Here is a 14,951-nt window from a genome sequence, read left to right as displayed (position 1 = left end):
GTGGCAAAATTGGAAGGTGACAGTAAATATTTAAGCTCTCACGACTCCGTTGAATGCAAAGAAGTACAAGGTTCGATTGTGTTTTAAAGCTTGTCAGGTTCAGTGTCATTAGCCAAAGAAATAATTAACTTTTTCCTCAAAATCGCCGCTCCTAATTCAGCCAGTTTGGATTTTGGGGGGAAATTGTAGCTATTAATGTATACCACATATGATACCAATGTGTAAAGTTTGTCAGGTCAGTGTCGTGATAAATCATGGGGTCAAAATACAACGGAAAAGTGTAACTGTTAGATACCACCTGGAGGGCAAGACAATACTGCAATTGTTTTATTTCAAGGGAATTTTTACTGGCATGTTTTCAGTGTTTCTGTTTTCTTCTGGGACCATGCGGAAATGCAAAAAATTTGTTCTGTTTACGCTGCCTGTATTATGTAATGCCTCTATTATCGTGGACAGTTTGTAAAATCCACTTCAAAGTGATCAGTAACTAATGTCACTGTCGAGATAATCTGCTTATTTGTGAAAATAATGAAAAATGGCTCCCCACCTCTGTAGCTTTGCCAAAAAAGTTCAAGTAATAAAATTCTTTTACCGCCGTTAGAACCCGATCAGAATAACCTTGGGGGACTTGTGCGATTCAAAAACTTGGTGAATAGAAAATGGTGACTCTCCCTCAAACTTTTGCATAAGAAATAATAACCTTTCCTAAAAGCAAGGCAAGCAAAATCATGACCTCCCAGTCTCCCTTTAATGCCAGTACAAATAAAAAGTGATAATCATTTAACGGTAAGGTATATAAATAATTAATAATTAAATATTATTATTTAAAAATAACATTGTAATGTACTGTAAAACAGCAAAAAGCTTAAATCAGAATATGAAATTACAATCGTCCATATGTTACGTGCTTGATCTTCGAGTAGGTGGGGCGACGACTGCTGACAATGCAACTACTATAATTTTAAATATTTATACCTTACCATTCTCAAAATATATGTGGTATAAGACCTAAATTGTCCATTCATGTTATCCTCCTTTTCACTGAATGCTGATTGGGTTAAAGCATCGGACCCTTGTTCCCTAGTGTCTATGGTGAAAGCAAGCCACAGCACGGCGTTCAGCATACGTCGCGCCTCTAGTACAGGTACATATGCGTCGTTTCACTGTACGTACTATTATTACAATGCTGTCATACATCTAGCTAATCACAAGTTGTGAAATCCAATGTTTTTTGCAAATGGTTAGATATAAGGTTGTTAGCTCAGAAATTCCAAGAGACATCCAACACGGCGCATGCTCATTTGTTCGCTCAAAGTACATTTGCAATAACGACATGGCGCATGCTCATTTGTTCGCCCAAAGTACATTTGCAATAAAATGGTCGCTTACCCTTTAGCTCATCAATTATTGAAGATCGTCCAGGGACATTTTGGAAATACATGAACACCAAACATCCGCTCATCCGAAAAAGCGTGACATGATTTTTGAATGACAGGGAACGGTAAATCTGGAAATGTGTTCGTATTTGGTGATAAAACTAAGAAAACACATTTTTCTGGTGCTGGAAGCTTAAGACGAATCGCGAACAGATCAATAAAATTGATCTCCTATGCGTCAGTGCGAAGGATATAATGTGCCCTTTCTTCAATTAGATTTCTTCGTAACAGGTTTGCTTTGGATTGTCACGCTTTATAAAGTGTGGGCGATTAGATTGTGCCATAGTGACATTCGACTATGGCGTACACACACCGACATATAGATTGAGAAATCGTAAGAACTTTTTATATTTCGTGTGTATTTATAGAACAGTAAAGGAAAAAACGGAAATGGACAAAGTTACGACACATTTAGAGTGAATCGTGGACAAGGAATTGATAACCTCTGTTGAATAGTTGCTGACGAACTTCCCATTGTAATTTTTGATTAGTCAAATATGACTTGGCTTTCATCATTACAGCCTGGTTAACTATCTTCTGAAAGACTTGATGTACCTTTTAAGGTAACACACTTCTTGAGACAGAAACCTTTAAAGTTTGCAAACTTTCCTGTATGAAATCTTATTGTAAAAAAATCAAGAAACCGTTCATAGTTTTGCATTAGATAATGTACTCCCTATTTCTTCACAAATATTTCAAATTCAAAATTGTAGCCTAGAGCGAAAAAAAAACATTTTCGATTTTTGAAACAAGACAATCATCAAACTTCGTCGACTCTGTAGGCTAAAAACTGCGTCTTGAAAAGCAGTATACCAGGAAAGTGTTTAAAGACATTTAGAGTCCCCCCCCCAAAAAAAAGTCCTTGATAGTCGCGCCAGCGGCTTACTGACTACGCATGCGCTTATTCATAATATACTATGCGAGTACCGGAAGTGTACCCTTCTTTCATGGTCGCCGCCATGTTTTTTTTTTGAGTACTCGTAAACAAACAAATACGAAACAAATTATCATTATATAACATGCCATTTATAAATATACCTCTTTTATTAGCCAGTAAATGTTATTATGCACCTTGTCGCTGATACAAAATATCGTTCATATAGATAAAGGAGAAAACTGTCGTGCACATGAACGGTGGCATACGCAAAGAATGCTGGGATTGAATTTTAGAAAAGCGCCCCCTGTGTCAATAATTAAATTCAAAAATTGCCAGTTTTTAGACGGAACGCTATAGTTTTCAGCTTGCACAAGTGGAAGTTGGGCAGTGCGGTTACCATTGCAATGATAATGATTGCATGATACGTCCCTTGTTTAACGCAATAGGCTGTTATCATGGTAAAAATTGCCAATTTTTGTACAAGATTTTTACACCTTACAGAAAATCTATAGGCCCTCCCTGCACTGCTGCAGGGTTTGACGTCGTGTACGTACGTGAACTGCTTTCATCAGAGGGAAACTGGGCATAGTTGTCATACAAATGTATATGAAGTTACAGTTAATTATATTTTATCATGAATCAATACAAATAATATAACATTGCCAATATTAACCCCTGGCGCGACAACAAGGGCTAAGCCCTATATAATATTACGATATTATACCCTAACGCACCACCTTCCTTTGAAACAAACAAGATAAAGAAAACACAACAAGCGAAACATGACAATACTGTCGACGTCACCTACTCTTGCATACTTGCAGTGAAAGGAGTCAAAGAAAACAGTATACAATAAGTTCCAATAATTTAACGAAATGTCTTACCGTGAACAACAAACATGCTTGTTTAGGTTGTAGATTTCAATTTCTGATGTGAGTGAACAACAACTCAACTATAGCGAGACGCCGCGAGAGTTGCCTAATTTTATACATGAATGACAAATATCTACGCTCTGGACAAGGAGGATAAAATCGCCGGACTTTGCGACTGATTTTCAAGAAAAAACGAACTATCTTCTCAAAATCAGAGATAAAAATCTACATATTTCGCCGTATCATGTAAATTGCCACTGTAATCTAGCTTTACTGTCACGTTTAGAATTTGTTGTTTGTTGAAGCAATAATCAGCTGATTGGTGTAATACTATGTTAGTAGATGGGCAGAAATTATGTAAAATCGTTTCCTCGCCCTTGTTTGGCCATACACGTCATCCACTATTCGGTCGGAAGATGATGAACTGTAGAATGAACTTTCTTTCAAAAGAACACAAACTCAACAAAACTATGGACAAGTCCTCAGTCGTCCTCTGAAGGCGAAACATAAAGTCCTGAACATTCATGTAGTTTTTTTAAAACACGGAAATCCGAGGGGAAGGTGGTGTGATGTGTTTTTTGTTACTACCGTTAGGCCTATGTCTTAAGAAATGATAAACGAATTCAATTTGATAGGCAAGAAAGTTGTTGAAAATTTTCATACTACCTCCTTGTAGTACGACAAGTCACTAAGTACATGTATACACACAATACTGCGCTCTCGTTGACTTTTGGACAGGGCAGTGTAGTTTGCAGGTATCGATATGAATTTGCACCTCACTTCATTTCGAACTTGTGTTTTCATACACATGTTCCTCCATGTTGGACAAATGGTTGATGTTTTAAGATAGAGAAGACCTTTTATTCCCGTCTAATTATGACGAAAATGATGCATATGGAAATCAATAAGAATCTCTGATGAAAATTGAATCTGAATGTCATTATCCTACCGTACGGGACCTTTTTAACGCTTACCGTCTGCGTTGACGCCAATTCTCTGTACACACCTCCGTCCCACAGAGTGAAGTCAGACATTTCCGAAACTGTACCTTCGTTCATCTGGCAGATTCGCTCGTGCTTCCAGAAGTTCACCGATTCGCACGCGTCGAGCTTCGTGCACTTCGTGACGCACTCTCCGAGGCTCCTTGCCGTCGCGTTCTCGTAGTTTGCCCCAAGGTAGATGTACCCGATCTCGTGTTTCTCGATGGGTACCATGAAAGAGGCCGGTGACAAGACAGCCTGACGTTGGTAAAGTCGTCCTCTTGATTACCGATGGCCGACCAGATGAGGCAAGCCGCAATGGTTACACAGGTGACAAGTGACATACTTTCATAGATGTTCCTTCCCACTGGAATTGGTCGAATAGTACAAAGACTGCTCGCTTTCTCCACAATCTGAAGAGCCAAGCTGTGTCAAACTAGTGAAAGACCTTTATTCCCAGATCACACAATATCATCAATTACAAGACATGGCAACGGAAGCAATCTTTTCATGCCGTTTGCATAATTAATGATACTGACAAAGAGATTGACGTCATTCGTCTCCACGTCTCCTCAGTGGAGAAACAATTCTAGAATTCTCAAATTCAAAAAGACATTTACAAGTGGATATAGGCAGCGGCGGCATTGGAAAATAGTGTGTATAATTAGGTTTTTGTTTCAGCATATTATCAATGGAATCCATACGCTGCGAGCATCCACCTCTTGGGATTGTTGGACTACGATTAAAGCTCCGGTAGCTGTAACTTTTGGTGTATTTTCAAGTATTTTCGTTCTGTCCGTTAGAGACACTTTATACTTTATCGTAACTTTAAAAAACAGTGCGACAAATTCTAGTATTTAACTTGTTAATGCAATCTGTATGTGTTGACTACTCACTCTTAGTACAGACAAGAAAATTCAGTAGTCTTCATAAGATTGCTCATTGTGCACAGTGTACCGTGTCGGTTATGTTAAGGTAGAACGCACCTTAGGGACAGACATTCGGACTCTCAAACTTTTACAATTCTCTTCTGATATACCACATGTGGGGGTTCATTTTAAAGCTCTTGGTGAAAGAAAACTTTTCACCGCCTTAGTTTTTCGAAATTCGAAAATTGTATTTTTCTCCATAGAGTTAACACGGGGATGGCGGCCATTTTGAATTTTAAATATCGGTAAATCTTTGATATTCGTTTCTCTAGTACCAAAATTTGCACGGTGACCCCCTATTTTTATTCTTGATTTTGAAAGAGAATGATTGAAAGATTCCTGGAGGAAAGTTAGAGCAAAAGTTTAAGTCTTTCACTTTCGAGGTGCATACTATCTTAAGGTAGATTGCGCCTCGGGACAGATATTCAAACTCTCAAACTTTTACAATTCTTTTCTGATCTACCACTTGTGGGGATTCATTTTAAAGCTTTTGGTGTAAGAAAACTTTTCACATGCTTAGTTTATCGAAATTCGAAAATTTTACTTTTCCCCATTGAGTTAACACGGGGATGGCGGCCTTTTTGAATTTTAAATATCTGTAAATCTTTGATTATTCGTTTCTCTAGTTGTTCTCTAGTACTAAAATATGCAAGGTGATCCCCGATTTTCATTCTAGATTTAGTAAGAGATTGGCTGGAAGTTTCATTAAGGAAAGTTTGAGCAAAGTTTAAGTCTTTCACTTTTTAGACGCGTACTACCTTAATAATATTTTATGATACCTCATGGAGAAAAACAAGAAATCGCATTGATTTTGTGGAAGTGACATTATGAGCATTATGTAAAAAGTTACAGCTATCGTCTCTTTAAAAGGAGTGCACGTTGTATATGATATCCATCTGCCAGAAATTACAACAAGATTACAAGCTTCAGGTATAGATAACGTATTATATTTTCTTCAAACAAATTGTTCGTTGGAAATCCACGCAAGACTGTCGTTCGCATAAATATGAACACGTGTATGTATGCTTAAAAGTGAATATTAGAACGCACAATGTACAAACCTTCTGTTCAGAGAAAACATATCCAGTCTCAGCTGATAAAGGGCACTTACTATCAGGGCACGAAAGACCAACTTGTCTTGTGTTTTTTTTTTAACTTTAGAATGGTTCAGTGTATCGAACCCCGCTGCTTTGAAATCTAAAATTCTAAAAGACGATACACATTTCGTCAGTCCATTCTCTTGCATCAGGGCAACTACTGTTTAATTTAATATATCCATGTCTCCTTATTCTACCTTTATATATATATATATATATATATATATATATATATATATATATATATATATATATATATATATATATATATATATATATCTTACAAATTTCTGGTATAAATCATTTTTTTAAAGAAATGGAACACCGATCTCTTTCAGTTGTCGAAAACCTATAGAGCAACGTATCGTATCTTAGCAGAGAGATAACTATCAGCGCAGGTCTCCGAAATCACGTGTTCTCTATTTTTTGTTTTTTATGTCTCTTTTTTATGTCTCTATGTTATTTTCGTCGGTATGGTCTGCAGCTGTCATCCGTTTCCATCTACCCAGTGCATGCGTAGACTTCAACTCGCATGGATATGTGACCGTACCATCCCTGGACGACGAACCTAACGTATCGTGCCACGAATGACTTGCTTCCCAGGGCGTGGTAAACAATGGTGTATCGGTCCCAGTTGCCGGAAAATACCTGAAGGATATTGCATGGAAAATAAACACAAAAACTTTCACATAATAAATACGCTAGCAATCACTGCATCTTGTGGTCATAATGTCGCTATCAGATACTGTGACAATGCAAGATGTTGTATCCGAATGACACCGGATGTTCTGAGATTAATACTGTTGGAAGAAAAAAGTTGTCTTACAAATATTACACTTGGATTAAGATATCATATTATTATCCGTATTAATAGAGTATTGGTGTAAATAGTAAACCAAGCCTTTCCCTTCAAGACAATTGAAGGGCTCGGTCTCTATAGGTCGTGTATAACAGTTTGTTAGAACAATATGACGTGTTTAGTCCATAATTGTTCATAACGGTAATAGATGTGCATGAATTGTTTAAGTAAAAGATAGGAATGTCATAAAAATACACAGACTCAGTAAAAGATCAAGTAATGTACGATTGAACAGTGCTTTTCTTCATGTCAACATAACATTACGTGTATATGATGATATTTTGGTTATGTTAGGTACCTTCCGTTTCTCATTTTGTAAGTCTCACTGTCACTGTTTGCTACACCAAGTTCAGAGGGGTGACGAAGAAATTAATTGCATCCTCGAAATCAATACTGCTGGTGGACTGAAGCTTTATAAGCATCCAGCAGACAGCTCTGTGATGGTTTTGTAATGTTTGTTATTTAAATGAGCGATCAATATTCTCGCCCAAGGACTGTCAAATAACGGGCCAATGGCCAACGGGCCTGAGGGCGCACTAGCACATTGTTATCCAAAGCCAATGGCCCTCTCACCGGTCCCATGGTACTTTTCGCGCCAGACAAGGGTGAGGTGTGTGACACTATAACCGATACATTCGTCGCCGATTGGAACACAAGGCCCCAAACCCTTTTTGTCGTGAACTGAGTTACTCGCTGTGTGGTATAACATGTATAGAAAACAAGTTTTGTTCCTATAAAGTGCGTATTTATGCATTGTGGGATAGCCGGGAAGAGGTCAACGACCAGACCGACCTCGTCATGTCAGTAGTTGCGTGTCCAATGATGTTTTATGCAGGATATTTCACAAGTTTTGTGAACTTACTTTGTCTGATCCATTGTCATCCTTTACGTAGGTCCAGCCATTAGGGTAATAGTGATATATCTTGTAGGATGTGACCCATTGGTTTGAATCACCTCGCCCCTACAGAGAGAGAGAGAGAGAGAGAGAGAGAGAGAGAGAGAGAGAGAGAGAGAGAGAGAGAGAGAGAGAGAGAGAGAGAGAGAGAGAGAGAGAGAGAGAGAGACAGACAGACAGACAGACAGCAACAGAGAGACAGACAGTGATAAAGACAGACAGACAGACAGACAGACAGACAGACAGATAGACATACAGACGGGGTTAAAGGGAGAGAGGCAGAACGACAAGCAGCAGGGCAGAGAAGGAAACAAAGACAGTATAGGTTACTCGACATGAAATCAGCGTATGTCACGGTAACCGGAATGGTGAGAGTGTCTGGTCAGAGCTACATGTGTTTGTACACTGCAAAACAACTTTATTAATTTTGATGAGGAAATAAATAACAGCCTTCATATTGAGAAACAAGGGTGAGTCTCCACATGTAGATTTCGGCCAGTAAAACGTTCACTTTGATATTCTCAGGATCCTTCGATAATGAAAAAGAGGATAAAAACGCAACTTCTCGCATTTTTAGTGGAAGGGGTTGTCTTCTTTCCATAAGCAAGAACGAATCAAAGCTAGCTATACGCCTTGCTATTTAGAGCATGTATCTGCGTTATACAAAATCACCTGGGGTTTTTTTCAAACGTTTATTCGTTATTAACAAACGTAGACCTATATACCCGACAACAGATTACACTTCAAACAAGATAGTTTACCAATTTGCCTATGTTTAGCAGAGGTTTAAGTTCAATGCATAATTTCGAAGTTGCCACTTCCAAACTTGTTCAGCGGACATGGTGTGCAGGCATCTGATGTCAGCCGCCTTGTGCGTGTTTTAGCCATTCAAATACCCCCGGGAAATACCCTTACGTGTATCGCAGTTCAGTGTGTGTGTGTGTGTGTGTGTGTGTGTGTGTGTGTGTGTGTGTGTGTGTGTGTGTGTACCAAACTGATGCACGCTCACCTGCGATGCTACCTGTGTAACCATCCGCGACGATCCGATATCGACCTGCAGCCACTGTCCGACCGAATTTGACCCTGAGCACCACGAGTGGGAGTAGCCGCCTACAGCCCAATTCAAACGACCCTGGTAAGAAATGTGGTTCCAAGCCCAGTTGGTGCTGGCCGTAATCTGTGAATCCGGTATGGCCCCACTTTCACAGCCAACCGCGGTGCCGCTACAAACTGTGACCGAAACAATATTTCATTTCACGTATACGTATGTGTAGTGTATGCTGTGCATATGATTGAATGAGTGATTTTTCGATCGGTTATTGTTTGACTGAACTTATACCGTCCGACGGTCGTCAAGAAAAAAAGTAAATTTAATTCAGTACGTTGACAAGTATTCAAACAACACCCTTTGAAACTTCAGATAGAATCATCAGGTTAGCGTTATAAATTATGTTCACCCGAAGATATTAACGGCAAACGCAGTCATGTATAAGACTATCTTTAATTTTTTTTGTTCACTGATTTCCATATTGTAAACATTTGGTTTTTGAAAACCGAAGATGCATTGGTTAAAAAAATATCAGTAATTATTGTCTCCACTACATAGAAACGAGGAGGCAGAAAATTATATTGAGAAGTAGAATCTATTCATTATTCCATTATACATAATCCATTATGTTACAGCTCTGAAAGGATATACTTACTTGAACAACTCGGAGTAGCACTCCACGACCCGGTAGTACACGTGACCGTACTGGATCCAGCCAGATTGTACCAATCATTGCAGAGTATCTGTATCTGAGTACCGCTGGCCACCGGCCATGAGTAAGATCCACTGATATGTGCATTGGATGGCACACTTGGCGAGTAACATTTGGCTGTGATATGTTACGCAATGGTGAACGAATAAAATGATTTAAAATGATATGGTTTCCTTCTACAGAGCAGTGTAGAGCAGTGTATGTATGTATGTATGTATGTATGTATGTATGTATGTATGTATGTATGTATGTATGTATGTATGTACGTACGTATGTACGTATGTACGTACGTATGTACGTAGGTAGGTAGGTAGGTAGGTAGGTAGGTAGGTAGGTAGGTATGTATGTGTTTGTATTTTCTGTGTGCATATAATTCAAATTAGACGTGGAGATGCCGTTTCCAGATTGCTCCTGTGCTGTTCTCGTTCACTTATCCCCCCCTCCCTCTCTCTCTCTCTCTCTCTCTCCTCTCTCTCTCTCTCTCTCTCTCTCCTCTCTCTCTCTCTCTCTCCTCTCTCTCTCTCTCTCTCTCTCTCTCTCTCTCTCTCTCTCTCTCTCTCTCTCTCTCTCTCTCTCTCTCTCTCTCTCTCTGTATCTATGTATAGATTGTTCAGTAATTATGGATGTATAAAAAAGTGACGTACCCGTCTCGCAGTCGTATCCCTCATAGCTATCAGTGCACGTACATTCATAGTATCGAGAACTCCCGTCGCAAATTTCGTGGCAGGTGGCGCCATTCAGACAAGGGTTACCACGACAACCTCCGAGGGAATCCTACGGTGGGAAGATTGTAAAGGTACCATTGATTGGTAAAACACTTGAGGGCGTGCTACCAAACACACCTATTGACACGCTCTCTCTCTCTCTCTCTCTCTCTCTCTCTCTCTCTCTCTCTCTCTCTCTCTCTCTCTCTCTCTCTCTCTCTCTCTCTCTCTCTCTCCAGTTGAATCAATTGACATGAATATGTAGACAATCGAACAGTTACAAAGGTTTTCAAAAGATCTATTGATTACTACGAACACCCAATACTGTAATTGACAGCTAATGATTAAATGTATCTCCTCTCCGACTCTAGTCACGTCTTTCCGGTTACACTTGGTAACATTTTTAAAGCACATTTTTTTAATGCCAACGGTCGATATTTGACGAGGCGACTGCGAGCGGATCGCGAGATATCGATAAAAACATGTCTTCAAAAAGTAAAGTTTGAATTCGGGGCCCACCTAAATTCAGCTTCCGAACATCGAACGTTCGGCACTGGGGTCATTGTCAACTAAGCTATGGAGTACGGGTCTACGCTGACGCTGCTGTACGCAACAGTACCACGGGCGTCGGTGATCGGTCATGGCCTGTGGGAGAAAACTGAGTCTTACTGACTTGTCGTATAAACGAAAAACAATTTTTGCTGATTCCACCAGAATTGGCAAAGGTGACTAGCACAGTTACGTGCGGGTATTAGGCCTACATAGCAGCCGCCGCGTGATATGCATAGACGCATGCCACGCGCGCATTCCACGCGCGCGGCGTACTGTGTGGCAGACGACAAAATGTAGTCATCGGAGGCGGCTAATATTGACATGAACATGTAAAAACTGATGTTTATGTGGTATTGGTTAAACAAATAATACAACCGATTTAGAATAATGGAAACGAAAAAAACTAAGGAGAAGTTTTTAAAAGCTTACCTGAGGTAAAGGCATAATGCTGTATATAAAGTATTTGCAGTGGGAAGTAATTGAATTAAATTAAATTAAATAAATTAAATTAAATTGAATTAAGTTCGTTCGAACTTATTGTCGACTCCCTAGAATATCGTCAATCAGCACAACAACAAATCTTCGGGGGATTTCGAGTCAAAATTAGAACGATCGTAAAACTTCGGGATGTGAAAAATACGCTCGGGAAATGACATGTTTTTATCGATATCTCGCGATCCGCGCGCAGTCGCCAAGTCAAATATCGACCGTTGGCATTAAAAAAATGTGTTTTAATAATGTTACAAAATGGGAGTCCCTCTTTAAGACAATCCAATACCATGATTGATTTTTATACACTGGAGGTTGTACCGAACTGTTTCTAATCGCACTGAAATTTTGAAACCTTGAAATTCATTCATTTAGACATAACTCCTTTTGAAAACTAAACAGCGTCGTGACGTTGAAATAGATTGTGATATACTTGTTGTTCGATATTTTTGCTATTTGGTCACAGACTTCCACTTTTCAGTGCGCCAATGAGGGGGGACGAGTATCTGATATATGCGTATTAAGAGCGGTTGCGTATTACGTCATACTCCATTTGTACCCTACATATGGTGGGAATTATGCACAGTTACACACCGACAACAACAACAACATCAGCAGCAGCAGCAACAACAACAACAACAAAAGCACACGTTTACCTTAAAGTCTGTCAAACTATAAATAGTTTCAAATATCGGACAGTTCAGAAAATCGATGGTACTCCATTCAAGATTAATGTGACTAATGTTCAGGCATTGATAGCGGACAATGGGATAATTAATAGTTAATACACTGTTACCGCCTGCCGCGAGGGGGGGGGGGGATACGGAACATTGCAAATAACTGTGCATTCCTACCTGCAAAAATAGCATTTATCTAACACAGTCAATTTTCAATAGACACTTATAATTTGACATGAAGTTCAGCTACAGGTCTCATGGTCTATAACACATTGGGTGTATACGTTTACGCTCGTACACACACTAGCCTATACCTTTACCGAACTCTCTGTTCGGAAGCTCTGTGTTCGCAGGATTTCTTCGAAAAGAAAGCCAAATAATGAATGCTCTGCCATCATGACTCTTCTGAATTTTCAGTTTGCATATCAAAATATTGATTAGACAAAATTTTGTGCGAACGTCAAAGTTTTCTTCTGTTTTGCAAAGTAGAAACCTTGAAACTGTCACTAATTCAAAAAGGACCGATTTTGCCATATTCGTTCGAAGACAAAATATTCTTGTTCCGATTAAAAATTCGTTGATTTGAATATATATATATATATATATATATATATATATATATATATATATATATATATATATATATATATACCAACACATGATTGTATCTTCTCCGAGAGGTAGTTGACCGAATTTTCATCAAAACTCTGTTATCAAGTGGTTATCTCACAGGGAGATTATGTATATTTATTTTTTGACAATTATTACTCTACTTACATGGTGACTGTTTGAAAGTTCCCTGTAATATCCCTCGTACGAGTAAGAAAGTTGGGAGACATCGTTAATGACGTCATCATTGAGCAGACACTGAGATTCAGGTTTCAAGAAACTCAGCGACTCACACGAGTCGTCCCCGATGCAGTATGTGACACACTCCCCGAGACTCCGGGCAGTCCTGTTTTCGAAGAGTCCACCAGCATAGATGAAGTCCCTCTGGTGTTTCTCGACGGGCAGCATGTACGACGAGCGGTGACAGGAGAGTCGCACGCTGGAGAAGTCGTCCTCCTGGTTACAACTGACCAACTGCACAACGACGAAGAGAACCGAGAAAATTATATCAAACATCTTTAAGCGTGTCTCCGGTCATCGCATCTGAAGAAGCGACTTCTGTGTGTCAGTGTTTCATTTGTTAGGAGAAGTCGGTCCCCCTAGGTGGGTAATGTTGTGTACCATCGAAAGTGAAAATAGACAAAGTGAATGAAAAAAATTCCTGCTCTTGACGACCGCTTTCATACATGTAAATGCAACTTTTTTGTTTGGGTAATTTTCTTCCTGACTGATTCTGCTTCCAAAAGTATTTTGAAGTACAAAGCGCTATCAATGCCAACACAGAGTGTTGTCTACAATACGCGATATTGTTCTTGACAAATTGAGTCCAGTTCGGACTAAAATTCGGCCGTTAACAGTGACATTAGGTATTATCAGTTTTGAAAACTTAAACGTCGGGCATTCAGACGATTGTGGTAGTGGTACAAAAAATTGTAGTTTCAAACGGAAAAAAACATCGAAAAATGCTAAATTATAAGTTCTCTCAGATACTGGAGCGATAATGTTATGGTTCGTAGCGCGTTAATTTTCTTTCGCCTATACGTTCCAGGCATCGAGGACGAAAGAAAAGTGTATCACACACCAGCGCTGCGTCATTACAGCTGGCGCGTGGCGTTGATAATTTTTCAGAGTTGCGAAAACAAAAGCACTATGTAAGGTATTGTAAAGACCAACTTCGTCGTCACTGAACAAACCGATAAAAACAGACTTTCAGAACTTACTTAGGGGGCTCAACGATATTTGCATGAACGTGACACCCTGTGGTCGGTACGTATTTGGGCGGGTGTTTTCGTGAAAAGATTAAAAAATTGAGTCGAAATGCCGAAACACTTGTTCAAGTTATCAAAGTTAAACTAGATTAAGAGCTCAGTTTGCTGGTAAAAAGTAAAGCAAGCAAAGAATTAGTTCTTATTTCATACGCCTGGGTTTAGTTTTGATCGGTTTCAGAAAAGAAATTTCCGATAAAGTCGATGTACATTCGATATCCGTTCAATCTCTGTTGTCCCTTACCTGCCTTTCACCTACCATCATTTGGCCAAACCCATTGTCACCTGCAGCACTAAGGAGACAAAGTATAACACGCCCTCAGAGATAGCCGTTCAAGGCAGTCACCGCATGTCCAATCCACAGGGTTAAAAATGTCGAGTCAAAACACATTCAATCCCTAAAATGTAACTTCCATGATTTTTACGATAGATCTCTGGTGGACGGAGAGGGTGGGCAGATAAACCATACTTCTTACAATTGACTGCACCAGCGCTAGAGGACTATGGAAAATTACTGAAAGAACATCGTGAGAAAATTATCAGATTCTGGCTGCGATATGTATAGGATAAAGCACACCCAGCAATGGTATACCTCGAGATTTTGACCACTTCACGACATATATGCACGAGCGATAGCAAGTGCATATATGAAGTGAAATGGTGAAAATCGAGTGGTATACCGTCGCTGGGTGTGATTTATTGCTATTATATCATAACAGTATATTGACAAATTCTGGCATGGAACGTCATAAAAGGACTTTTCCTCAAGCCGAGAGCTAGTGCGCATGCCAGCCGTGGTATTGCCAATATACCACGGTTCTTTTCACATCTCGACCAATCAGATCGCTGTATTTGCACCATCAGTATACTGGTATGATATAAGTATAGTTAATTGCACGCGAGTAGGTGTGCTGTTACAGTTGTAATCACCACACTTATGGTCAGGAACT

The 14,951-nt window shown here is 39.4% G+C and overlaps 2 protein-coding genes across 3 annotated transcripts in view; one reads left to right on the top strand and one right to left on the bottom strand.

The window, feature by feature from the left end:
• LOC139130482 (solute carrier family 13 member 1-like) overlaps positions 1–14,951 on the top strand; it is a 308,042-nt gene that overhangs the window by 104,338 nt on the left and 188,753 nt on the right. The gene's annotated exons all lie outside the window — the stretch shown is intronic.
• On the bottom strand, positions 6,650–14,650 carry LOC139130480 (uncharacterized). 2 transcript variants are annotated; one of them, XM_070696262.1, is made up of 7 exons: positions 14,246–14,650; positions 12,905–13,210; positions 10,350–10,479; positions 9,649–9,822; positions 8,955–9,175; positions 7,913–8,011; positions 6,650–6,839 (listed from the first exon to the last, which is right to left on the bottom strand). In XM_070696262.1, the coding sequence occupies exons 1-7, from the start codon at positions 14,264–14,266 to the stop codon at positions 6,693–6,695; spliced, it is 1,098 nt and encodes a 365-aa protein (XP_070552363.1). In that variant the 5' UTR covers positions 14,267–14,650; the 3' UTR covers positions 6,650–6,692. The 2 variants fall into 2 exon arrangements, with proteins under 2 accessions (XP_070552363.1, XP_070552362.1); XM_070696261.1 differs by lacking the exon at positions 14,246–14,650 and having other exon boundaries at positions 12,905–13,330.

Source organism: Ptychodera flava, chromosome 4, assembly GCF_041260155.1.
Source record: "Ptychodera flava strain L36383 chromosome 4, AS_Pfla_20210202, whole genome shotgun sequence".
NCBI classification, from domain to species: Eukaryota; Metazoa; Hemichordata; class Enteropneusta; family Ptychoderidae; genus Ptychodera; species Ptychodera flava.
Note: the sequence above shows the minus strand (reverse complement) of the source record. Positions and strands in the feature narration are given on the sequence as shown.